This window comes from Chlorocebus sabaeus, chromosome 16 (assembly GCF_047675955.1).
Source record: "Chlorocebus sabaeus isolate Y175 chromosome 16, mChlSab1.0.hap1, whole genome shotgun sequence".
Classification (NCBI taxonomy): domain Eukaryota; kingdom Metazoa; phylum Chordata; class Mammalia; order Primates; family Cercopithecidae; genus Chlorocebus; species Chlorocebus sabaeus.
Genome location: NC_132919.1, coordinates 67,758,373 through 67,781,900, shown reverse-complemented (window position 1 = coordinate 67,781,900; position 23,528 = coordinate 67,758,373). Strand labels below are relative to the sequence as shown.

Here is a 23,528-nt window from a genome sequence, read left to right as displayed (position 1 = left end):
AAAAAACCTAGCTGGGCGAGGTGGCAGGCGCCTGTAGTCCCAGCTACTCCAGAGGCTGAGGCAGGAGAATGGCGTAAACCCGGGAGGTGGAGCTTGCAGTGAGCTGAGATCCGGCCACTGCACTCCAGCCTGGGCGACAGAGCGAGACTCTGTCTCAAAAAATAAATAAATAAATAAATAAATTTTACTCAAACGACTTTATTTCCTTTTTTGATAGGGCTACCAGATGTCTATCGTAAATCTGGATGTTATTAAAATCTCTCAGGATATCCCTTTGGATAAGATGAAAACACAGAAGACAGTTTATCAAAATTAAAAATAACACAACATTGGGATGGACAACTAGTGTATTGCGGTACAGAATCAAGATTTTTTTTAAAGCTCTTTTTAGGTTAAAATTGTTGGTTAAAAATATTTAGGCCGGGCGCGGTGGCTCAAGCCTGTAATCGCAGCACTTTGGGAGGCCGAGGCGGGTGGATCACGAGGTCAGGAGATCGAGACCATCCTGGCTAACACCGTGAAACCCCGTCTCTACTAAAAATACAAAAAACTAGCCGGGCGAGGTGGCGGGCGCCTGTAGTCCCAGCTACTCGGAGGCTGAGGCAGGAGAATGGCGTAAAACCCGGGAGGCGGAGCTTGCAGTGAGCCGAGATCGCGCCACTGCACTCCAGCCTGGGTGACACAGCGAGACTCTGTCTCAAAAAAAAAAAAAAAAAAAAAAAAAATTTAATAACAGGCTGGGCACGGTGGCTCACACCTGTAATCCCAGCACTTTGGGAGACCGAGGCGGGTGGATCACTTGAGGTCAGGAGTTTGAGACCAGCCTGGCCAACATGGCGAAACCCTGTCTTAACTGAAAAATACAAAAATTAGACAGGTGTGGTGGCGCATGCCTGTAATTCCAGCTACTCGGGAGGCTGAGCAGGAGAATCGCTTGAACCCAGGAGGTGGAGGTTGCAGTGAGCTAAGATTGCACCAGTGCACTCCAGCTTGGGTGACAGAGTGATACTCCATCTCAGAAAAAAAAAAAAAATTAACAGCAATAAATGTAAAATTCAGTATTTAGGAATCTAAAATCTACTTACACAAGCTGGAGAAGACTTGGCATAATAGCTACTTCTGTGAAGAAGTCTGGGCAGATTGTGCTGATCACATCAAACTGAATCAACAGTGTGATGTATCTGCCAAAAGGAGCTAGTTGCTATAGTGTCCAACATCGCAGTAAATGGTTGCAGGAAAAGGTCCCAGTGTGCTAACAGACCATGTCCAGCGCTGGGACCACACTCAAAAACTAGGAAAGCTTCCTTCAAAAGCCATCTGACTGGAGAAGATAGTTCTGAGTCACATTTGCTGATTTAGCAATGCCCGTGCCCCTCACCCAGGGGCTGCCAGCAAAAGAAAAACCCCTGAAAGAGGGACTACCATGCAGGACACCTGAGCATTAGCCTTAGTTCTAACGGTGAGCCGCCACTGGAGGACAAGAAGGGCACGGACAGCTGCCACATGTTGCCTCCTTGAGTAATGAGTACCCCATCAATGGAAGTTCAAGTAGAGGCGGTCTGCTGAGGATGCTATAAAGGGATATGTAAAGTGGGAGGCGGGACTATACTGTATAAACTCTTAAGATCTCTGGCATCGTTAAGTGCTAGGAAATTTGTTCTAAACTTCCAATACCAGCCCCAGCATGGGAAGCATCCTGTGTTTGCACCGTCGACACACTGACTGCTGAGTTACATGGCTACATGTCCTGCCTGGAGCCAGTACGTAAGGGCAACAGCAGGACACTTTCAGAAAAGTCTCATCTGAACAAAACTGAAGTGTACATGATGACAGCACACACTTGTAAGAGTGAAGGCAGAGGTTGCAGTGAGCCGTAATCATGCCACTGCACTGCAGCCTGGTGACAGAGTGAAGGGTCCCAAATTATACTCCCTTTCATAAATATCCTCAGTTCAACTCCCCTCTCCCTCCACAGTACAGACTGGACACATCTCTCAACCTGGCTGTACCCAACTATTCACCTTCTCTGTGTCTGCACTAAGGTCACTCAACATGATTGGCAGAGGCACACAATGGATGCCTGTTTACCCCCAAAATTCATGAGGACGCATCTCTAAAAGGGCATTCAACAGTCTTACCCTATTCCCCCTTCAGGTTAACTGGGCCACCAGAAAAGAAGTCACTTACCCTTACCTCCCTGACAGATCTACAGACTTACCTCCTAGCACTGCCCTGTCAGGGAAGAAGGGCCCCTCCTATCTGAGGCAAATCTACCCACTGTGGCCAGAGATCCCAACCTCTTGTCTTCTCAGAGTTCACAGGTGACGTGACAGTCATTGAATGTCTAACTCCATCCCATGCTTCTCTAAGCCCAGGCTTGTTATCCAGTTGCCCATTTGCCATCCGCTCTTCAATGTTTCCTGGGCAAGACAAAATGGCAATTCAAAAATTCCAGATTCTTCCACAAACTTCTTCCTCTCCCATTGTTTGCCACCTACCTAGAAGGCATCCTTCATTCCTCTCTGTCCCTCACCACCTTGCCCTCACATTCAGCGCATCAAGTCCCGTCAACTCTGAAACCAATTCTCTGCCACCGTCTCCCACCCAGACTGCCGTGCCACCCCTAACCCAGCAGCCTCCTCCTTGCTTCCGCTGCCACCGTCTGATATCAGACCAAGTCCTGTGGCTGCCCATGGTCCCAAAGAACCCAGTCTCTAGGATAACTGTAAGGTCCTGCACCACCTGGCTCCACCTACTTCTCTATCGTCCTGCTCAGCAGGCTTCAACCGCCTGTCTTCTGTCAGTTCCTGAACATCCCAAGCTCTTGTCAACCTGACTTTAGCACCTGCTGTTCCCTCTATCTGAACACTCTTGGCTAGCACCTTGTTCTTCAGATTTCAGCTGAAATCACATCTCAGTGGTCATCTATAAATATTCTCTCTAGAGAGATACACGCCCCTCCCTCCAGTAAGCATAAGCAACAACTTTAAGCTAAGAGACAGAACAGAGTAAAAGGGGTCAGATTAGTAAAAAAAACCCACCACTTGCTGGTCCCTCCACGAAAAGACCTGTAAGAAGTTCTTGTCTTTTTTTTTTTTTTTTTTTTTTTTGAGACGGAGTCTGGCTCTGTCGCCCAGGCTGGAGTGCAGTGGCCGGATCTCAGCTCACTGCAAGCTCCGCCTCCCGGGTTTACGCCATTCTCCTGCCTCAGCCTCCGGAGTAGCTGGGACTACAGGCGCCCGCCACCTCGCCCGGCTAGTTTTTTGTATTTTTAGTAGAGACGGGGTTTCACCGTGTTCGCCAGGATGGTCTCGATCTCCTGACCTCGTGATCCGCCCGTCTCGGCCTCCCAAAGTGCTGGGATTACAGGCTTGAGCCACCACGCCCGGCAGAAGTTCTTGTCTTAACACTGCAGGAGTCCGCAACAGAGGACCAAAGAAAAAGAAGAGGTTAGTTGATTAGTCACTGGAAATATGCCTTAGCCTCACCTTACTCAGCAAATTAAGAAACTTAGCTCCAATTTAGACTTTTCAATGAAACTGGAAATTGTAGAAAAATGGGAGACGCCAGATAGGAAGGGGGACTACAGTCTGACCAGACTTGGTCCCAGCTGCCAGAGTCTGCTCCAGAGAAACCCAAGGTAGATTCCTGCTGCTTTCCAGTCTGGAACCAGGTGCATCTCTCTTTCTTCCCCCGTATCCTTTATTGGTCCTTTGTCCTCTTTCCAAACTTGAACTCCAAGCTTTCCTCAAAACCTACTCCTGGATCACTTTTCATATTGACTCAGGCAACATATCCAGTTATTATGCTGATGACTTTAAAAACTCTATTTTCTGCTCTGTCTCAACAACTGGGTGCTAGCAAATACCCAAATGAGTGAGTGAATAACTTTCCCTGTCTTGGAGCCTCAAGACACCCCAATAGACCACTAAAGACAAACCTAACACAAACCTAAACAAATATCCAAAAGGCAACTCATACATGAAACATGGTATGAGCGACAGAAACAAATTATTGAAGGAATCAGTTTCCATCCCAGTTGTCAAGAATGGCTTCATGGGTGGCCCTGAAGCAGGGCATTGTAGAGCAAGATAGAGAAGAGATCACCGAGGTTGGAAGTAATCTTACAGATCATCTAGTCCCTTGCCTTTTATATATATCAATTCTAAGATGCTAATAAATTGGAGTATACCGCTGACTTAACTTTGTGGTCTGGAACCAGTTGGCAAGTTTCTTTTGACATCATGCACTGCACTTTCAGAAACACAAGGGGCAAGGAAAGGTGTCTTAAAAATCTAGAAAATATCATCTGCATAGGAAAGAATGTGAAAGGATAAAAAAGATATTAACAATGTTTTAGAGGGTGGTAGATGAAAATGTCTGCTTTGTCTTCTAGTTTTTCTGTAATGAGCCATGTAAGGTCGTTTTTTTGTTTTTGAGACAGAGTTTTCTTGCCCTGTCACCAGGCTGAAGTGCAGTGGTGCGATCTCAGCTCACTGCAACCTCTGCTTCTTGGGTTCAAGCAATTCTCCTGCCTCAACCTCCCAAGTAGCTGGGACCACAGGTGCACACCACCATGCCCAGCTCATTTTTATACTTTTAGTAGAGATGGAGTTTCACCACATTGGCCAGACTGGTCTTGAACTCCTGACCTCAAGTGATCCCACTCGCCTTGGCCTCCCAAATTACAGGCGTGAGCCACTGTGCCTGGCTGTGTAAGGTTTTTATAACATAAAATAACAAATTTGTTTTGAAACTATTACAGCCACACAGTGTATCACCAGCGGATAGCAGCAGTGGATAGCCACAGGATATCACCAGTGAATAGCAGCAGTGGATAGCCACAGGATATCACCAGTGGATAGCAGCTGAAGAGCATCTTTTTCAGATACTTCATACTGTTTATCTGATTATGTTTAACCCCTAAACTTTAGGCAGTATGTGCAGATGATTCCAAGTTTCTTTTCTTTTCTTTTCTTTTTTTTTTTTTTGAGGCAGAGTCTCGCTCTGTTGCCCAGGCTGGAGTGCAATGGTGCGATCTCTGCTCACTATAAGCTCTACCTCCCGGGTTCACGCCATTCTCCTGCCTCAGCCTCCCAAGTAACTGGGACTACAGGCACCCACCACCATGCCCAGCTAATATTTTTGTATTTTTAGTAGAGACGGGGTTTCACCATGTTAGCCAGGATGGTCTGGATATCCTGACCTCGTGATCCGGCCACCTTGGCCTCCCGAAGTGCTGGGATTACAGGCGTGAGCCACCGTACCCAGTCAAATCCAAGTTTCTTAAAGAGGAATTCTCTGGCACTGACAGCCTCCAGCAGTGATAGGAAAGCAAACCTACCATGCAAATCTAACATCCTCCAACCAGGCAACCAGCTCTCTCCCACACTCCCACTTCTGCCACTGTCCTTACCACTCATCCTGTACGTTTCAGCTTCCAGTACTACACATTCTCACCACAGTACCCTCCATGCTATAGCTGCCATACCAAGCACACTCGATCTGTGTATGAATGAAATGCCTCTATTTCCTTTACCAGTATGTCTCACAGGAGAACAGATTATGAGACACACATTCTTAGCCTTTACCCTCCTCAATCAGTAGTTCACAGGCTGCAGCCACTGAACTCATATTGAAGTGCTTGAGCAATTTTCAAATTTTCAAAGCACCAAACAGAAATCAGCAATGAGCTGCTCAGACTTGAATGGCACAGATTCAGTTATCAACTCACTGTGGTAAGGCTGTTTATACCACAATAATTGGATGCTCTAAATAGCAGTAACTCCAAAGGTGTGTACATGGTGGTGGTGAGATTATCAGGTGCTGGGTGTAAAGGTGTGTGAGTGTGTATTTGGGGATAAAGGAGAACACCCCAAAACAAAGCCAAGGAAACACTGCAAAACTGTCCATGCTGCATCATACATGTAAGCTCTCTGTACCACGCTCTTCTGTGGTTCAGCATCCTTTCAATCTAGGTGGCAATTTCTGCCATTCTCACTAGTCTCCTGTGTTCCAGCCTCATTCTGGCCAACAAAATGAGCAGTACACATGCCATCAGTTTGGGAAGTCCCAGCATTAGGAACCCATGAGTGGATAAAGCCTCGGGCTTTCTTCCAGCTCAGCTACCACAGGCAGGTGGGGCACTCTAGACAAGTCATTTGGCCTCAGTGGAACTCATTCTCTATTCTGAAAAAGTTTTGAAAATTATAATCAAGGCCGGGTGTGGTGACTCATGCCTGTAATCCCAGCACTATGGGAGACCGAGAAGGGTGGATCACTTGAGGTCGGGAGTTCGAGACCAGCCTGACCAACATGGAGAAACCCAGTCTCTACTAAAAATACAAAATTAGCCAGGGCATGGTGGCACGTGCCTGTAATCCCAGCTACTCGTGAAGCTGAGGCAGGAGAATCAGCTGAACCCGGGAGGCGGAGGCTACAGTGAGCCGAGATCACGCCATTGCACTCCAGCCTGGGCAATAAGAGCAAAACTCCATCTCAAACAAAAAATTATAATCAAAAGCATTCCTTAGGCACTCCAAGGAAGGGTTAAGTGGTGAGATCTGTGAGACCGAGGGCAGGGCTCTGAGACCCCTACCCCTGCCTAAACCAGATCTGCCCAAGTGCTTTACTTATTAGCCTCCCTTAAAATGCCATCTAAACACAGTTTTTTTTTTTTTTTTTTTAAAGAGACAGCATCTTGCTGTCACCAGATTGGAATGCATCCTGGAGTGCACTGGTACAATCACAGCTCACTGCAGCCTCAACCTCCCTGGCTCAAGTGATCCTCCCACCTCACTCTCCCAAGTAGCTGGGACAACAGGCATGTACCATCGCATCTGTCTAATTTTTTTTAACTTATTTTTTGTAGAGACGGGGTTCTCACTATGCCACCCAGAATGGTCTTGAGCTCCTGCCTCGGCCTCGCAAAGTGCTGGGACTACAGGCGTGAGCCACAGCACCTGGCCTAAACTAAGGCTCCGAAAGCAAACATGGCACTTCTGGAAATCATATACTCCAATCTCACCTCCAGATTTAACTATCCAAGGATCAAGCTAACATTTATACTAACATTTACAGAGCACTTTCTAAGTATTAGGCTTTTAAAATATCTTATTAACCCTCATACCAATCCTAGGAGATGGATATTATTTCCACATTTACAGTTGGGAAATTTAAGGCTAAGAAAGATGAAATGACTTATCTGGGAACAACATCAGGAATTAAGTTATCAAAGTCTTTGTTCTATTTTCCATAACTCACTGCCTGCCTTTCCAACGACACTAACTCCACCTCTTGAACTGCTTAAAGCTCCACATTATTTTAGCAACTAAAACTTAGGAGTTAAAAGTGCTTCCTGCCAAACCCAGTTGATACTCACTTCCCCCCAGTTACAGAATTAAGACTAGTAGTGGGGACAGGAAGATGTGGGACACACAATGAAGAGCTTCCTCCCAGCTTGCTGTTTCCCACTAATTAATCACCTCCACTCCTTTCATCATATCTCTTAGGCTTTCTAGATCTTACAAGGTCTCTTCCCTTCTCCCTTTCTCACCTTCTCTAAGTCTACATTCCCATGTAGGCTAAATCAAAGGCCGGTTTTTTTTTTTTTTTGAGACGGAGTCTCGCTCTGTCGCCAAGGCTGGAGTGCAGTGGCGCTATCTCACTCACTGCAAGCTCCACCTCCTGGGTTCACGCCATTCTCCTGCCTCAGCCTCCCGAGTAGTTGGGACTACAGGCGCCCGCCACCACGTCTGGCTAATTTTTTGTATTTTTAGTAGAGACGGGGTTTCATCGTGCTAGCCAGGATGGTCTCGATCTCCTGACCTCGAGATCCGCCCGCCTTGGCCTCCCAAAGTGCTGGGATTATAGGCGTGACCCACCGCGCCCGGCCAAAGGCTCAGTTCTTTAAATCAAGTTCTGACCAGAGGCAGGTGGATCTGAAAGTTTACTTCTCAGCTCGCCGACCATTTGTGCCTCCAAACAGTCCTGTAACAAATGGTTCTATGTATGTGACTATAGCCTTTTCCCCACACTCCACCTACACACCACTCCAAACCCTGGACCGCCTTCTTAAAATACACCCTGCACTATATTTCTGGATGAGTCCTTGGGGGTGAAAAGAGAGGGTAAATAGTAGGAAGAAGAGACTCTAAAGGGAAAGGTCAAACCAGACAGACATACCATCTTAGGGGTACTTTGGATCCTCTCCCTTGGGGCCTCTAAAGGACGCACAAACCTGAGACAGGAGTGATGGTTAAAAAAATTTGGGTTTTATTGTTTTTGCTAAATAATACTAAAAAAAAAATTCATTTTGAAGGCAGGGCTTGAATTATTTAATTTTGATCCATTTATTTAATTAAAAAAAAAGGAAGGGGAAAGAGATCATGGCCAAAAAAATAGTAGTTAACCCCCACCCCACCCCCAAAGCTCTAGCCAGTCATGTGAGCTTCACCCACATGCCACTCAGTGCCTGATATTCGGATGGTGGCATGCTCTGCCCCATGAGACTGCCTGAAGGCACAGGGCAATGGGTGCCAATTTTAGCTCTCAGCAGGTTAGTCAACCAGACAAACTGGTGGGCTAAAGTCCAGAAATTCTTTCCAGGTTTTCTGCTCATTGGCTGAGCACATACAAACTGTCATAAGCTTGTAAAATTTAAGGTGAGTTGGGGTGGGGCATAAGAGCAAGAGGACAGCAAGAGAAGAGAAATTACGGGTCACCCAAGCTTTTTCCTGGGTTGTGGCTCTGGATATAGTTAAAGAGAAGTCAGAGTAAATGGACTCCAGGTTTCTTATCAAAGAAAACGAGCCCTCAAAGAGGAGCTGAGATGTGCCATGCAAAAGAGTTCTTCCTGCAGAGGCACAGGAGAAAGGGCAGCTGACTCTCTCATGTGGAGAGTGGCGAGGAAGTTCTTCTAGTACCATGAAGTAAGACAGGCAGAGGGAGAATCCTGAGGTTTGGGCCAAATGTGAGACTGGTACACACACAGTTAAAGACTGAAAAGCCATCAGGAACCCTCAAAGCCAAATTCTATCTGCACACTGGCTCTACAAAGTTCACAGCAAGAATCTCTTGCACCAAGTCAAGTTAGTGGCCTGGCTATGGACGGTGGGGAGGGCAATACATTTTTATTTTCAGAGGGATGAGGTGGGAAGAATAGCCATGATCTAGTAAAAAGAGACCTGCAAGAAGCAGAAAATATTTAGAGAACATTTTAATATATATTTTCATATATATATTTAAAGTTAAGAAAAATAAAACTAATTCAAGCCATGCCCTGTGCAAAAAAAAAAAAAAAAAAAAAAAAAAAAGGAAAAAAAAAGGAAAAGAAAACAAAGAAAAATTTAAAGTGAGACCTTTGCTGCTCTGGTCTCAACTTAAGAATCACAGTCAGCTTGTTACTTTTATTTTGGAAGAAAAGATGTAAAAGTTTCTTTCAATCATTCAGAAGGCAAGTGTAGCCACTTATAAAAACAGAATGGCAGGAACAGACTAGGAAAGGAAAGTTGGAAGTAAAAGGGTAGAGTGGGAAAATAATTTTCAAAAATAAAATTAACAAGGTGACTGTTCCAGAAGAGGGCTGTGAAAAGGACATGGTGGACCGAAGTCTGTTAGTCAAGTAATGATTCAACTTTTAAATTATTCTCTTGTTCTTTTTTGTTGGGTGTTTTGTTTGTTCAAGTCTAAGATTTGGAAATGCTGACCCTTTGTTAAGAGCCAACAGGACATATAGGATCCCTTCCCTCCCCCGGCCTGCCTCCGCTGAAGCCACCACCAGCGCCTCCTTGGCTGGATGCTGGAAGAGTCCTCCATGTGTACGGACTCAGGATGACAGGGTAGCCTCCTTCTGTGGTTGCTGGGCTTGTGAACGTTGCAGTATCTTTTGGCTTTCCACGTCTCTAAAATGTTTTTCAACCTGAAAAAGACCAGGCAACACAGGTCAATAAAGGAGATGGGCAAGAAAGGTCTCCCGAACAATCCAACCCAGGTTTCCACAGCCCCATTCTGGCTGTCCAGCCCATGTACTATCCAGGCACCTTTGCCCTTGCTGTCTATTGGCCTTCCCAACCACAAGGTAGGCCAGGGCCTCCTGCTGCAGCTACATTTTTTTTGTAGTTTCCACTAAGATTGGCTAGAAGAAGGTGAATCTACAAACTAAACTATAAAATACAATGAAGGGAGATAATCATGACCTAAACTCCTACTCTCTTCTATACACAAGTACAAAATGAAAAGCTGGTGGGGGGATTACAGTCTTATCATACCTCCTACATCTGTAATGTTGGTCTCTCAATGTTCCTCAGAGGAAAAAAAAAAAAAAGCAGGAGTGTTTTGTAAGTTTGTTTTAACAAATGCTAAGTCCGATGACATATGCAGGGCCAGAGACACCATCAGCAACTGATTTATACCAACCAGATCTTTCTAGAAGGGTATCTGCAGCTAAGAAAAACCCAGTATGGGGCCAGGCATGGTGGCTCATACCTGCAATCCCAGCACTTTGGGAGGCCGAGGTGGGTAGATCACTTCAGGTCAGGAGTTCGAGACCAGCCTGGCCAACATGGTGAAACCCCATCTCTAGCCGGGTGTGGTAGAATATGCCTGCAGTTCCAGGTACTCGGGAGGCTGAGGCAGGAGAATCGCTTGAACCCGGGAGGCGGAACTTGCAGTGAGCCGAGATCGCGCCACTGCACTCCAGCGTGGGCGACAGAGCGAGACTCTGTCTCTAAAAAAGAAAAACTCAATATGGGATGAGAGAAACTGCTCGGGCCCAACACCACGGAATAGCCTTGCTAATTCCAAAAAGCCAGCAAAGGACATAGGGTCACCCACTCACTTCACTCCATATCACCCAGTGGTTCCATTCCCACAGGAGTAGCCAAGCCACAGCTGCAGAGCCCCACAGTGCAGGGAGGCCAGACAGTGATGCTACAGGAGGCAGAGACTGTAGCACAATGTCCTGCTCTGGTGCTAAAGACTGAAGGCCCGAGGAACCATCCTCTCTCCCCTAAAGTTTCAAGGCTCCTTTACTTACTATTTTGCGTACATGGCTCAGTGCACTCCCCTCTTTGCCTTTACAGTTTTCCACTTGATATGGGGGTGTAATAACAACTTCTTCCATGACTACGATGTTTTTTTCTTGCCATTTACAGTCTTTAATGCTGGAAGGAGAAGACAGCAGGCGAAATGTAACCTCTTAGGGGCATCCCACATCTCCTGTCTGATGAATAAATAACTCCAGACGGCTGATCCCAAGTTCCCAGCTTACCACTCAGCCAACAACTAGACGCCAGCAGCCCATATAGTAGCCAAGAAACATTCCTTGGGTGCCACTGGCTAGAAAAGCAATGAAACTCATGCACATTTATTCTTGGGAGAGCCCAGAAATTGTTACTCTGAAGCATCAGAGACCTGGAGAGTCATAAAAATGTGATGGTAGCCTCAAGAATCCAAACTAAGATAGTAGCCTAGGGCAGAGGCTGGCAAACTTTTTCTCTTAAGGGTCTCTTAACAAACATTTTAGGCTTTGGAGGCCATATCGTCTGTTACAACCAGCACTGAGTTCTGCCACAGTTGTGCAACAGTAGCCATGGACAATAGGTAAAACAGATGAGCAGATCTGGTGTGCTGGCATAGTTTGCCAACCATTGGCCTAGGGAGAAACACCACCTTTAGAAAGACAGGAGAACAGGCTGGGCGTGGTGGCTCACACCTGTAATCTCAGCGCTTTGGGAGGCTGAGGCGGGTAGACTGCTTGAGTCCAGGAGTTGGAGACCAGCCTGGGCAACATGGCAAAAACTCGTCTCTACTAAAAATACATACAAAAAATTAGCCAGTAGTGGTGGCATGCGTCTGTAGTCCCAGTTACTCCAGAGGCTGAGGTGGGAGAATCACCTGAGCCGGGGAGATCGAGGCTACAGTAAGCTAAAATTGCACCACTGCACTTCAACCTAGGCGATAAAAGTGAGACCCTGTATCAGAAAAAAAGAGAGGCCGGGCGTGGTGGCTCACGCCTGTAATCCCAGCACTTTGGGAGGCCAAAGAGGGCAGACCATGAGGTCAGGAGATCGAGACCATCCTGGCCAACATGATGAAACGCTGTCTCTACTAAAAATACAAAAATTAGCTGGGCGTGAGGCTGCACGCCTGTAGTCCCACTTACTCGGGAGGTTGAAGCAGGAGAACTGCTTGAACTTGGGAGGCAGAGATTGCAGTGAGCCAAGATTGAACCACTGGACTCCAGCCTGGCGACAGAGTGAGACTCTGACTCAAAAAAAAAAAAAAAAAGAGAGAGAGAGAACAAACTCCCCGTCTTCTCTGACCCTATCACCCATAATGGGAGCTGCTCTTCAGACTGGCTCTTCTCAATTATCAGACAGTTGGACACTTGCCAGACTGGGAAAACCCATTCCAGTTCACACTTGGGAAGCCCCAGGGCAGCTGATGCGACTGAGAGTTCCTTCACATACCTGTAAATGTTCAGATACTCACACCACGGCCTCAAACAGCTCTGATGCGAGCTGCCATCTGTGCACCAGATCCAGGGTGGTTAAACAGAGTAACAGAAGGCAGTGTGGGGTGGGGAGCGGGGGTGGAGAGGGGTGTCAAATGTTCCAGTTTTTCAGCAGCTAGGGAAGCTAGTGGAGAGTCAAATGACATCTGCTGTGACAAAATGTCTTTTTTTTTTTTTTTTTTTTGAGACAGAGTTTTGCTCTTGTTGCCCAGGCTGGAGTGCAGTGGCACGATCTCGGCTCATTGCAACCTCCACTTCCAGGGTTCAAGCGAATCTCCTGCCTCAGCCTCCCGAGTAGCTGGGATTACAGGCATGCACCACCACGCCTGGCTAATTTTGTATGTTTAGTAGAGATGGGGGTTTCACCATGTTGGTCAGGCTGCTCTGGAACTCCCGACCTCAGGTGATTTGTCGCCTCAGCCTCCCAAAGTGCTGGGATTACAGGCGTGAGCCACTGCACCTGACCAACAAAATGTCTTTTAAGAGGTGGTAAGAAGGTGACCTGCTCTAACTCCGTGTTCATCCCAATCTACATTGGGAAAAGTGATACAGATACAACTTTCCCTTAATAAAACTGCATCAGCTTTTAGAGAAAGGCACAAAACAACAAAATCAAAGGGAAGAAATCACTAGTTCTAAGTTATGGACTACTAGGTCTAGAAGGGACCCTTAGGGATAACCTAATCCAAAACTAAGTTTTACAGACAAGAAACTGAAGACCAGAGAAGACAACTTGTCTGTGATTACACTATTTTTCTGTGTGGAAAGGGGGCTACAGTACCCACAGCTCTGGATGCCGGCATTTTGCCAATACCCTACCAGCTTCCCCAGTAGACTTTTAGGAGACAACCACCCAAAAGCCTGCCACCAGACAGCACAACCAGGTAGCATTACCCTAGGACAAAAGACCTCTCCGATCCCCCAACTCACGTCTTGTGAATGGTCTGGAAGAGCTGCTGGCCCTCTAGAGAGACACCAGCACTGATTGCATAGGCCTGGCTCAGCTTCTCCTCCTTCTCTGTCCGTGCTTTGCTGGCAAGCTAGGGTGGAAGAGAGGAAAGAGACTCAGAATAGGATTCATCTTCATTCTTCCCAACAGTCAGGACCTAAGCTGAAGAAAGGAGGCCAGGAAAGACTGGTTTGGACAGATTTCTGTTTTCTCAGAAATGAAAAGTGAAACAAATTTTAAAAACCCACAATATACCTGAACAGTTAACGGTATACCAAGAAAATGTTCCTTCCTTCCTTCTAATACTTACTGCCTACCTACCATGTGCCAGACATTCACTATGCTAGGCTAAATACAGCCTGAAGTGGGTGGGGGAAACAAACTATAAAAAAGTAACTGAAAACAAGGTAATTTCAGACAGTGATAAGCACTAGGAAGAAAATAAAGCACTTTTAAAATTATAGAGTGTGGTTGGGGGACTATGTGATGGCAAATGATGGTCAGAGATTTAAAACTATATACATTTCTGACCAGGGGTAGTGGCTCATGCTTGTAATCCAAGCACTTTGGGAGGCCGAGGCAGGTGGATCACATGGTCAGGAGGTCAAGACCAGCCTGGCCAAGATGGTTGAAACCCTGTTTCTATTAAAAATACAAAAAAAAAAAAAAAAAAAATAGCCAGGCATGGTGGGGGGCTCCTATAATTCCAGCTACTTGGGAGGCTGAGGCAGAGAACTGCTTGAACCCAGGAGGAGATGGTTGCAGGGAGCCGAGATCGTGCCACTGCACTCTAGCCTGGGTGACAGAGCAAGACTCCGTCTCAAAATATATATATATATATATATATTCACACACACACACACATACACACTTTTAACTGGGTGTATCACTGAGGTCGGGAGTTCGAGACCAGGCTGGCCAACATGGTGAAACCCCATCTCTACTAAAATTACAAAAATTAGCCAGGCATGGTGGTGCACGCCTTTAATCCCAGCTACTCAGAAGGCTGAGGCAGCAGAATCACTTGAACCCAGCAGGCAGACGTTGCGGTGAGCCGAGGTCATGCTACAGTACTCCAGCCTGGGCAAAGAAGCGAGACTCTGTCTCTTAAAAAATATATATATATACACACACACACACACACACACACACACACACGCAATTTCCATTTCAAGATGAAAATTAGGAATGTTTATGAGCTGTTGTGCTAGAGCCTCCAGTTTAAAAATTAATACATACTACACCTTCACAGATCACAATTTGAGCCTCTAAAAACTCTTACAGGACATCATCTGTGCTCACATAAGGAGCCAGGACTCAAGTAATCTAACCATAAACGCTGTCCACCTTTGCTTCAGCTAAAGGCAGCCCTGTCCAGTTTTTGAGAAAAAGGAAGTCTGAATTCTACGTCATCTCTGTTCCTTCACTGCCCTCTGGTGGAACAATCCACAAACTGATCAAAAGAAAATCTAGTAAAATCTAGTAGTCTATTACAATCTAGTAAATTCTACCCTGTCAATCCCTATCACCTCTCCAGCACACTTCTGATCCCCACCCCACACTACTGGATGCTAGAGATTCCAGAGGCACAAATTTGTTTGAGTGTAAGACAAAACAAATGTGCCAGACAAGGTAGTGAAAACAAAGGCAAACAATGCATCTTAAAAGTCCAACAAATAATCTGGAGACTTTTCAGACCCATGAACATAAACAGCTGAGTCTAACAATGCTGCAGCACATGTGCAAACACACACAAAAACACACAATTTGTCCTCAAACATCAGTTCCTTAAATAAGAAGAGGCACTGGCCGGGCGCGGTAGCTTATGCCTGTAATCCCAGCACTTTGAGATGCCAAGGTGGACGGATCACCTGAGGTCAGGAGTTCGAGACCAACCTGGTCAACATGGTGAAACCTCGTGTCTACTAAAAATACAAAGATTAGATGGGCATGGTGGTGCGTGCCTTTAATCCAAGCTACTTGGGAGGCTGAGACAGGAGAATCGCTTGAACCCGGGAGAAGGAGACTGCAGTGAGCCGAGATCACGCCACTGCACTCCAGCCTGGGCGACAGAGCAAGACACCCTCTCAAAAAAAAAAAAAAAGCCGGGCCGGGCGCAGTGGCTCAAGCCTGTAATCCCAGCACTTTGGGAGGCCGAGACGGGCGGATCACGAGGTCAGGAGATCGAGACCATCCTGGCTAACACGGTGAAACCCAGTCTCTACTAAAAAATACAAAAAACTAGCCGGGCGTGGTGGCGGCGCCTGTAGTCCCAGCTACTCGGGAGGCTGAGGCAGGAGAATGGCGTAAACCCGGGAGGCGGAGCTTGCAGTGAGCTGAGATCCGGCAACTGCACTCCAGCCTGGGTGACATAGCCAGACTCCGTCTCAAAAAAAAAAAAAAAAAAAAAAAAAAAGCCGGGGGGACCATACCTACAGCATGTTCCAAAAGTACCTTGATGCTTGGAATCTTCAAACATTTATATTCTGCTTTTACAGTGACCCATCAAACCATAAACCAAGCATAGCTTTTTTTTCTTGAGATTGAGTATTTCGCTCTTGTTGCCCAGGCTGGAGTACAACGGCGTGATCTTAGCTCACTGCAACCTCTGCCTCCCAGATTCAAGCGATTCTCCTGTCTCAGCCTCCCGAGTAGCTGGGATTACAGGCGCACACCACCACCCCCAGCTATTTTTTTTTTTTAGACGGAGTCTTGCTCTGTTGCCCAGGCTGGAGTACAGTGGCGCAAGCTCTGCTCACTGCAAGCTCCGCCTCTGGGTTCACGTCATTCTCCTGCCTCAGCCTCCCGAGCAGCTGGGACTACAGGTGCCTGCCACCATGCCCGGCTACATTTTTTTTTTTTTTTTTTTTTTAAGTAGAGATGGGGCTTCACTATGTTAGCCAGGATGGTCTCGATCTCCTAACCTCGTGATCCATCCACCTCGGCCTCCCAAAGTGCTGGGATTACAGGCATGAGCCACCATGCCCGGCCATTTTTTTGTATTTTTAGTAGAGACAGGGTTTCACCATGTTGGCCAGGCTGGTCTCCAACTCCTGACCTCAGGTGATCCACCCGCCTCAGCCTCCCAAAGTGCTGGTATTACAGGTGTGAGCCACCGCACCCAGCTCCAAGCATAGTTTTATAGCAGGGGAAGTAAACCAAGTGTCTAATTCTTTGTTTATAAAATTAAGCACTTTGTCAAGGCTTAAGTTTGACTATGAAAAATAAAGGAGGCCTTCGACTGCCATGTGGCACTGGGTATTCTTGTCCTTGCAAGTTTCAAAGACTGTCTTAGGAAGGAGGAGCGGGTGTGAGCACAGAAGGCCAGCTCATGCTGTCATTTCAGCCTCCCTGGGTAAGAGAGGGAAGATGGCAAAACTCTGCAGTGATCTGAAGCCAGAGCTCCTTTTTCACAGGATCTCCAGGACGTGGAAAGAAACAAATACAGCAGCAATATATATATAATCTTTCAAGACTGGCTGCCATTCTGGCCCCACCAGGCTATAACTTTACAGACAAACACACAGGCTGACAGCGTTCGAAGCAGTGGCAATCCCAACTGTAGCAAGAAAGCCTTGTAGCTTCTATGTAGTTTCTATGGAAAGAGAGCTGCTGATGATGTATTTTAAGCAGCAACAAGCAACGCTTACTCAAGCACCAAAAAAACCCTGGTAACAAGGAGAAGTTTCCTTTTTTTTTTTTTTTTTTTGAGACGGAGTCTTGCTCTGTGGCCCATGCTGGTACAGTGGTGCGATCTCAGCTCACTGCAACCTAAGAAGGAGTTTCCTGGAATCTTGCTTTCCAAACAATGCCTTAAGAAAATCTGAATTCGGCCAGCACTGTGGCTCACGCCTGTAATCCCAGAATTTTGGGAGGCTGAGGTGGGAGGATCACTTAAGCCAAGTAGTTACAGACCAGCCTGGGCAACACAGTGGGACCCTGTCTCTATTTAAAAAAAAAAAAAAAAAATCTTCAAGGAAAGAAGGAAAAACTGGAGGGTGGCAGAGCTCCTGGGAAGCATCTAGTGGTCAGGCAGGCATTTACCTTACAAGCAGACTGGAGGATCTCACTTTGAAACCTCAATCCCCTTTAAAAACATTTATTCCTGAAAATCAAAATCATCTCCGAATGCTGGGTCAGAGAAAGCTGCTTCTATAAAGCTTGTGTTGACTAGATAGTCTGAACGCTCAAAGAGTAAAATGTCTTTGTCACCTACATAGTAGCTTAAAAACATAACATCACCCCATTTAGTAAGAGAAAAGAGTTGGCTCGGGAAACCAGGCATCTATGTAGAATGTTTAAGAATGGAACTGACAAATTAAGCTAGAGAAGGGGAGGAAAAAAAGCTGGAAGAAGAGCCACTTGAATTTTTGCCAGAGAGAAAATAAAATGGATATAAATCTCAGCCAGAAGTGATTCTTTAGACAGGCTGAGTAACAATGACACACTGGTTATAGAACGATTTCAAAATACACCCCCTACCCCCACCAAAATACCAGTTGTGCAAGTGCAATCTCCCCTAAACGCTCCAAAAGCAAAGGAGAATGGATTAGACAATTCTCCATTTCAATTCTAATGCAAACAGATCCCAAATGCTAAATGATGTAAGGGGGCACTTGGAAAAGTCAGCAGAAATGACTGTAAGCTGACTACGTATTTTCAGTTTGCCCCCAATATCCCCAACCTACAGTAATGCTTTAAGGATCTAGACTGAGCTACAGGGATCTGCTTTTAACAGGAAGCTGTACAAATGTGATAAAATCTCCTAGAGAGGACCCCATCAATTAGGAGTCCCCATCAATGGGGGAGACCGCTGTCAATAAAAGAAATTGGGGGTGGGGAAAGGAAGATTACCCTGTCCTTTTTTTAGTTATGAAAACTCATACAGAACATGAATATGCCTTCTTTTGTAAACCAAATGATTATCACTCTACCCTCAATTTAGCTACCGTACAAATCTAAACTTTCCCACATATTTTTGCAAATGACTATATACCTATAAATGGCCCAATTTTTCCAAGTTAGTAAGTTTATGGTTTTTGTCAAACCACTGGAGAGAACCAATAAAAGCCTCCCTCAGCAGAGAAAGTGTAGAATGTGCCTTTTAGGTTTGGGAGGGCCACCAAGATTACTTTTTAAAATCTTTCTTTTTTTTGAGACGAAGTCTTGCTCTGTCACCCAGGCTAGAGTGCAGTGGTGCAGTATCGGCTCACTGCAACCTCCGCCTCCCAGGTTCAAGCGATTCTCCCGCCTCAGCCTCCCAAGTAGCTGGGATTACAGGTGCTCAGCACCACGCCTGGCTAATTTTTGTATTTTTAGTAGAGACAGGGTTTCACCATGTTGGCCAGGCTGGTCTCCAACTCCTGACCTCATGATCTGCCCGCCTCGGCCTCCCAAAGTGCTGGGATTACAAGAGGGAGCGCCACCACGCCTGGCCTTAAATCTATTTCTACAGTTTTTCCTTTACTAGATATTTCATATAAATTGAACCATACAATATGTTGATTTCTATAGTTTTTCCTTTACCAGATATTTCATATAAATGGAATCACACAGTATGTTGACTTATGTCTCTGGCTTCTTTCACTCAGCATATTTCTGAGGTTCATCCATTTTGTTTCATATACCAATAGTTTTTTAAATTGCTAGGTAGCATTCCACTATGAAGATACAGTTCTATCTTTTATATATTCATTCACTAGTTGATGGACAATTTATCAAAATCTGAATTGTTTCCAGTTTTGTTTTTTGTGTTTTCTGAAACAGAGTCTCACTCTATCACCCAGGCCGGAATGCAATGACACAATCTCAGCTCACTGCAACCTCCACCCACTGGGCTCAGGCAAACCTCCCACCTCAGCTTCCCAAGTTAACTGGGACCACAGATGCACACCACCACGCCTGGCTAAGTTTTAGTATTTTTTTGTAGAGATAGAGTTTAACCATGTTGCCCAGGATGGTCTTGAACTCCTGAGCTCAAACGATCCACCCACCTTGGCTTCCTAAGGTGCTGGGATTACAGGCATGAGCCACCCTAGCTGGCTGTTTCCAGTTTTTGGCAGCAATCACACACAAGTCTTTGTGCATGTAAAAGTAAAAACATTTTACTTTTTAAAAGTAAGACGTCTGTGTGTGTGGGGACATGTTTTTACTTTTGTTGGGTAGATACCTAAGAGTAGAATATCTGGGTCATACGGTAAATGTTTAATTTTTAAAGTAACTGTCTTCCTCAATTAAAGTTTCCTCAAAAACAAAACAAAAGGCAGTGGCTCACACCTGTAATCCCAGCTACTGGGGAGGCTGAGGCAGGAGAATGGCGTGAACCCAGAAGGCAAGCTTGCAGTGAGCCGAGATCCCACCACTGCACTCCAGCCTGGGGAACAGAGCCAGATTCTGTCTCAAAAAAAAAAAAAGGAACTGTCAAATTGTTTTCTACAGTGGTGGTAACATTTTACATTGTCACCAGTAATGTTTGAGAGTTTTTTGGTTTTTATTGACAGTCTCTCTCACTGTGGCCCAGGCTGAAGTGCAATGGTGAGATCTTGACTCACTGTAACCTCCGCCTCCGGGGTTCAAGCGTCTCTCCTGCCTCAGCCTCTCAAGTAGCTAGGATTACAGGCGCCCGTTACCACGACTGGATAATTTTTTGTATTTTTAGTAGAGATGGGGTTTCACTATGTCAGCCAGGCTGGTCTTGAACTCCTGACCTCATGATCTGCCCGCCTCAACCTCCCAAAGTGCTGGGATTACAGGCATGAGCCACAGCGCCCAGCCCTAATGTTTGATAGTTCTAAATCTGCCACCTACTCACCAATACTGGGTACTGTTAGCCTTTCTGATCTCAGCCATTTTAGCAGAAGTGTAGCAGCTTCACACTGTGGCTTTCACATGTACTTCCTTTATGTCTACTGATATCAAGCATCTTATATGCTTATTTGTATTTACTGCATCTTTTCTGATACAGTATTCAAAGTTTTTGCCCAGTTTTTAATTGGACTGGGTTTTTTTTTGAGATGGAGTCTCGCTCTGTCACCCAGACTGGAGTGCAGTGGCACCATCTTGGCTCACTGCAACCTCTGCCTCCCAGGTTCAAGCAATTCTCCTACCTCAGCCTCCCGAGTAGCTAGGACTACAGACCCCTGCCACCACGCCCAGCTAATTTTTGTATTTTTACTAGAGAGTGGGCTTCACCATGTTGGTCAGGCTGGTCTCCAACTCCCGACCTCAGGTGATTCACCTGCCTCAGCCTCCCAAAGTGCTGGGATTACAGGCATGAGCCACCATGCCCAGCCTGGACGCTTATTATCATTATTATTATATTCTTTTTTTTTTTTTTTTTGAGACGGAGTCTCACTCTGTCGCCCAGGCTGGGGTGCAGTGGCCGGATCTCAGCTCACTGCAAGCTCCGCCTCCCGGGTTTACGCCATTCTCCTGCCTCAGCCTCCCGAGTAGCTGGGACTACAGGCGCCTGCCACCTCGCCCGGCTAGTTTTTGTATTTATTTAGTAGAGACAGGGTGTCACCATGTTAGCCAGGATGGTCTCGATCTCCTGACCTCGTGATCCACCCGTCTCGGCCTCCCAAAGTGCTGGGATTACAGGCTTGAGCCACCGCTCCTGGCCTATTTTCTTTTTTGAGATAGGTCTTGCTCTGTTGCCCAGGCTGGAGTGTACTGTCACAATCATGGCTCACTGCAGCCTTGACCTCCTTGGCTAACGCAATGCTCCCACCTCAGCTCCCGAGCAACTGGAACCACAAGCAAGGACCACCATGCCTGGCAGGTTTTTTGTTTTATCATTTTATGTAGTGATGGGGTCTCCCTATGTTCCCCAGGCTGGTCTCAAACTCCTGATCTCATATCATCCTCCCACCTCCGCCTCCCAAAGTGCTGGAATTACAGGCACAAACCACCATGCCCAGCTTGCCTTATTAAGAGTTCTTGGCTGGGCGTGGTCACTCACACCTATAATCCTAGCACTCTGGGAGGCTGAGGAAGGCAGATCACTTGAGCCAGGGGTTTGAGACGGGTGTAGACAACATAGTGAGACAGTGTCTGTATTAAATACACACACACACACACAAAAATAAAAAAAGTTCTTTATATATTCTAGACACAAGTGCTCCATAAGATATATGTTTTGCAAATTATTTCTCCCAGTCTATGGCTTGTCTTTTTTTTTTTTTTTTTTTTTTTTTTTTTTTTTTTTTGAGACGGAGTCTCGCTCTGTTGCCCAGGCTGGAGTGCAGTGGCCAGATCTCAGCTCACTGCAAGCTCCGCCTCCCGGGTTTACGCCATTCTCCTGCCTCAGCCTCCCGAGTAGCTGGGACTACAGGCGCCCACCACCTCGCCCGGCTAGTTTTTTTGTATTTTTTAGTAGAGACAGGGTTTCACTGTGTTAGCCAGGATGGTCTCAATCTCCTGACCTCGTGATCTGCCCGTCTTGGCCTCCCAAAGTGCTGGGATTACAGGCGTGAGCCACCGCGCCCGGTTTTTCATTTTCTTTATGCAGCAAAACATAGAAAAAATTTTTCCAGGCCAAGGACAGTGGCTCATGCCTGTAATCCCAGAACTTTGGGAGGCCAAGGCAGGCATCAAGATCAAGGCTCAAGATCACTTGAGCCCAGGAGTTCGAGACCAACCTGGTCAACATGGCGAAACCCCATCTCTACAAAAATTACAAAAATCAGCCGGGCATGGTGACATGTGCCTGTAGTCCCATCTACTTGGGAGGCTGAGGGCAGAGGAATTGCTTGAACCCAGGAGGCAGAGGTTTCAGTAAGCCGAGCTTGCGCCACTGCAATCTAGCCTGGGTGATAGAGACTCTGTCTCAAAAAAAAAAAAAAAAAAAAAGTTTACCATAAAAAGCCCATGACTATCACCCATACTACACTCATTTTCAATGCAAACACGATAGCTGCTGGCCTCACTATCAATCAGTTAGAAGCACTAACTGGTTAGCATCTCAAAGAATAAAATGTACCAAGTTTAGGAACAGCCTGGGTTCAGGCAAACCAAGAAGCATAAACTTACAAATATTTGTTACTAATATGCATATGGCTTACTTGAAATCACTGCACATGACAACCTGTGCTTACCTGGCTCTCCTTTCATTCTGCATGATTCCCAGTGAAAACACAGTCCTTGTATACTAACCCGTGCTTCCTCCTGTGCCCGTTTTATATATAGCACCTTGATGTGGGCAAAGGAGAAAAGTATATGCATTCAATACCAAAGCACATCAATATTAAAAGGCTTCTAGGCTGGGCGTGATGGCTCATGCCTATAATCCCAGCACTTTGGGAGGCCAAGGCAGGAAGATAACTTGAGTTCAGACCAGCCTGGCCAACACTGTGAAACCCTGTCTCTACCGAAAAAACAAAAATAAGCGCCTGGCGTGGTAGTGCACACCTGCAGTCCCAGCTACTTAGGAGGCTGAAGCAGGAGAATCGCTTGAACCCAGGAGACGGAAGCTGCGGTGAGTTGAGCTTGTGCCACTGCATTCCAGCCTGTGTGACAGACACTGTCTTAAAAAAAAAGGGGGGGGGGGGGCTTCGAATCATGCCTGATGCTGGGTAACCCTTATTTTTGTTTGTTTGTTTTTTGAGACGGAGTCTCGCTCTGTCGCCCAGGCTGGAGTGCAGTGGCACGATCTCGGCTCACTGCAAGCTCCACCTCCCGGGTTCACACCATTCTCCTGCCTAAGCCTCCCAAGTAGCTGGGACTACAGGTGCCCACCACCGTGCCTGGCTAATTTTTTTGTATTTTTAGTAGAGACGGGGTTTCACCTTGTTAGCCAGGATGGTCTCGATCTTCTGACCTCATGATCCGCCCGCCTCAGCCTCCCAAAATGCTGGGATTACAGGCGTGAGCCACCGCGCCCGGCCTTGTTTCTTTGTTTTTAAGAGACAGGGTCTCACTCTTCTGCCCAGGCTTGAGTGCAGTGGCACGATCCTAGCGCAATGCAGCCACATACTCCTGGGCTCAAGCTATCTTCCCACCTCAGCCTACTGAGTAGCTGAGACTATAGGCGTGTGCCACCACACCCAGCTACTTTTTTTTTACTTT

The 23,528-nt window shown here is 46.3% G+C and overlaps 1 protein-coding gene across 1 annotated transcript in view; it reads right to left on the bottom strand.

Annotated features, from left to right (window-relative positions):
• Positions 1–8,251: 8,251 nt before the first annotated feature.
• Positions 8,252–23,528, bottom strand: part of LSM12 (LSM12 homolog) — a 35,084-nt gene continuing 19,807 nt past the window's right edge. The window contains exons 3-5 of the mRNA XM_008012476.3: positions 13,445–13,554; positions 11,036–11,162; positions 8,252–9,919 (exon numbers count right to left, since the gene is read on the bottom strand). Of these exons, the coding sequence (XP_008010667.1) occupies positions 9,827–9,919; positions 11,036–11,162; positions 13,445–13,554 (330 nt within the window). The 3' untranslated portion in view covers positions 8,252–9,826. The remainder of the gene's footprint in view (positions 9,920–11,035; positions 11,163–13,444; positions 13,555–23,528) is intronic.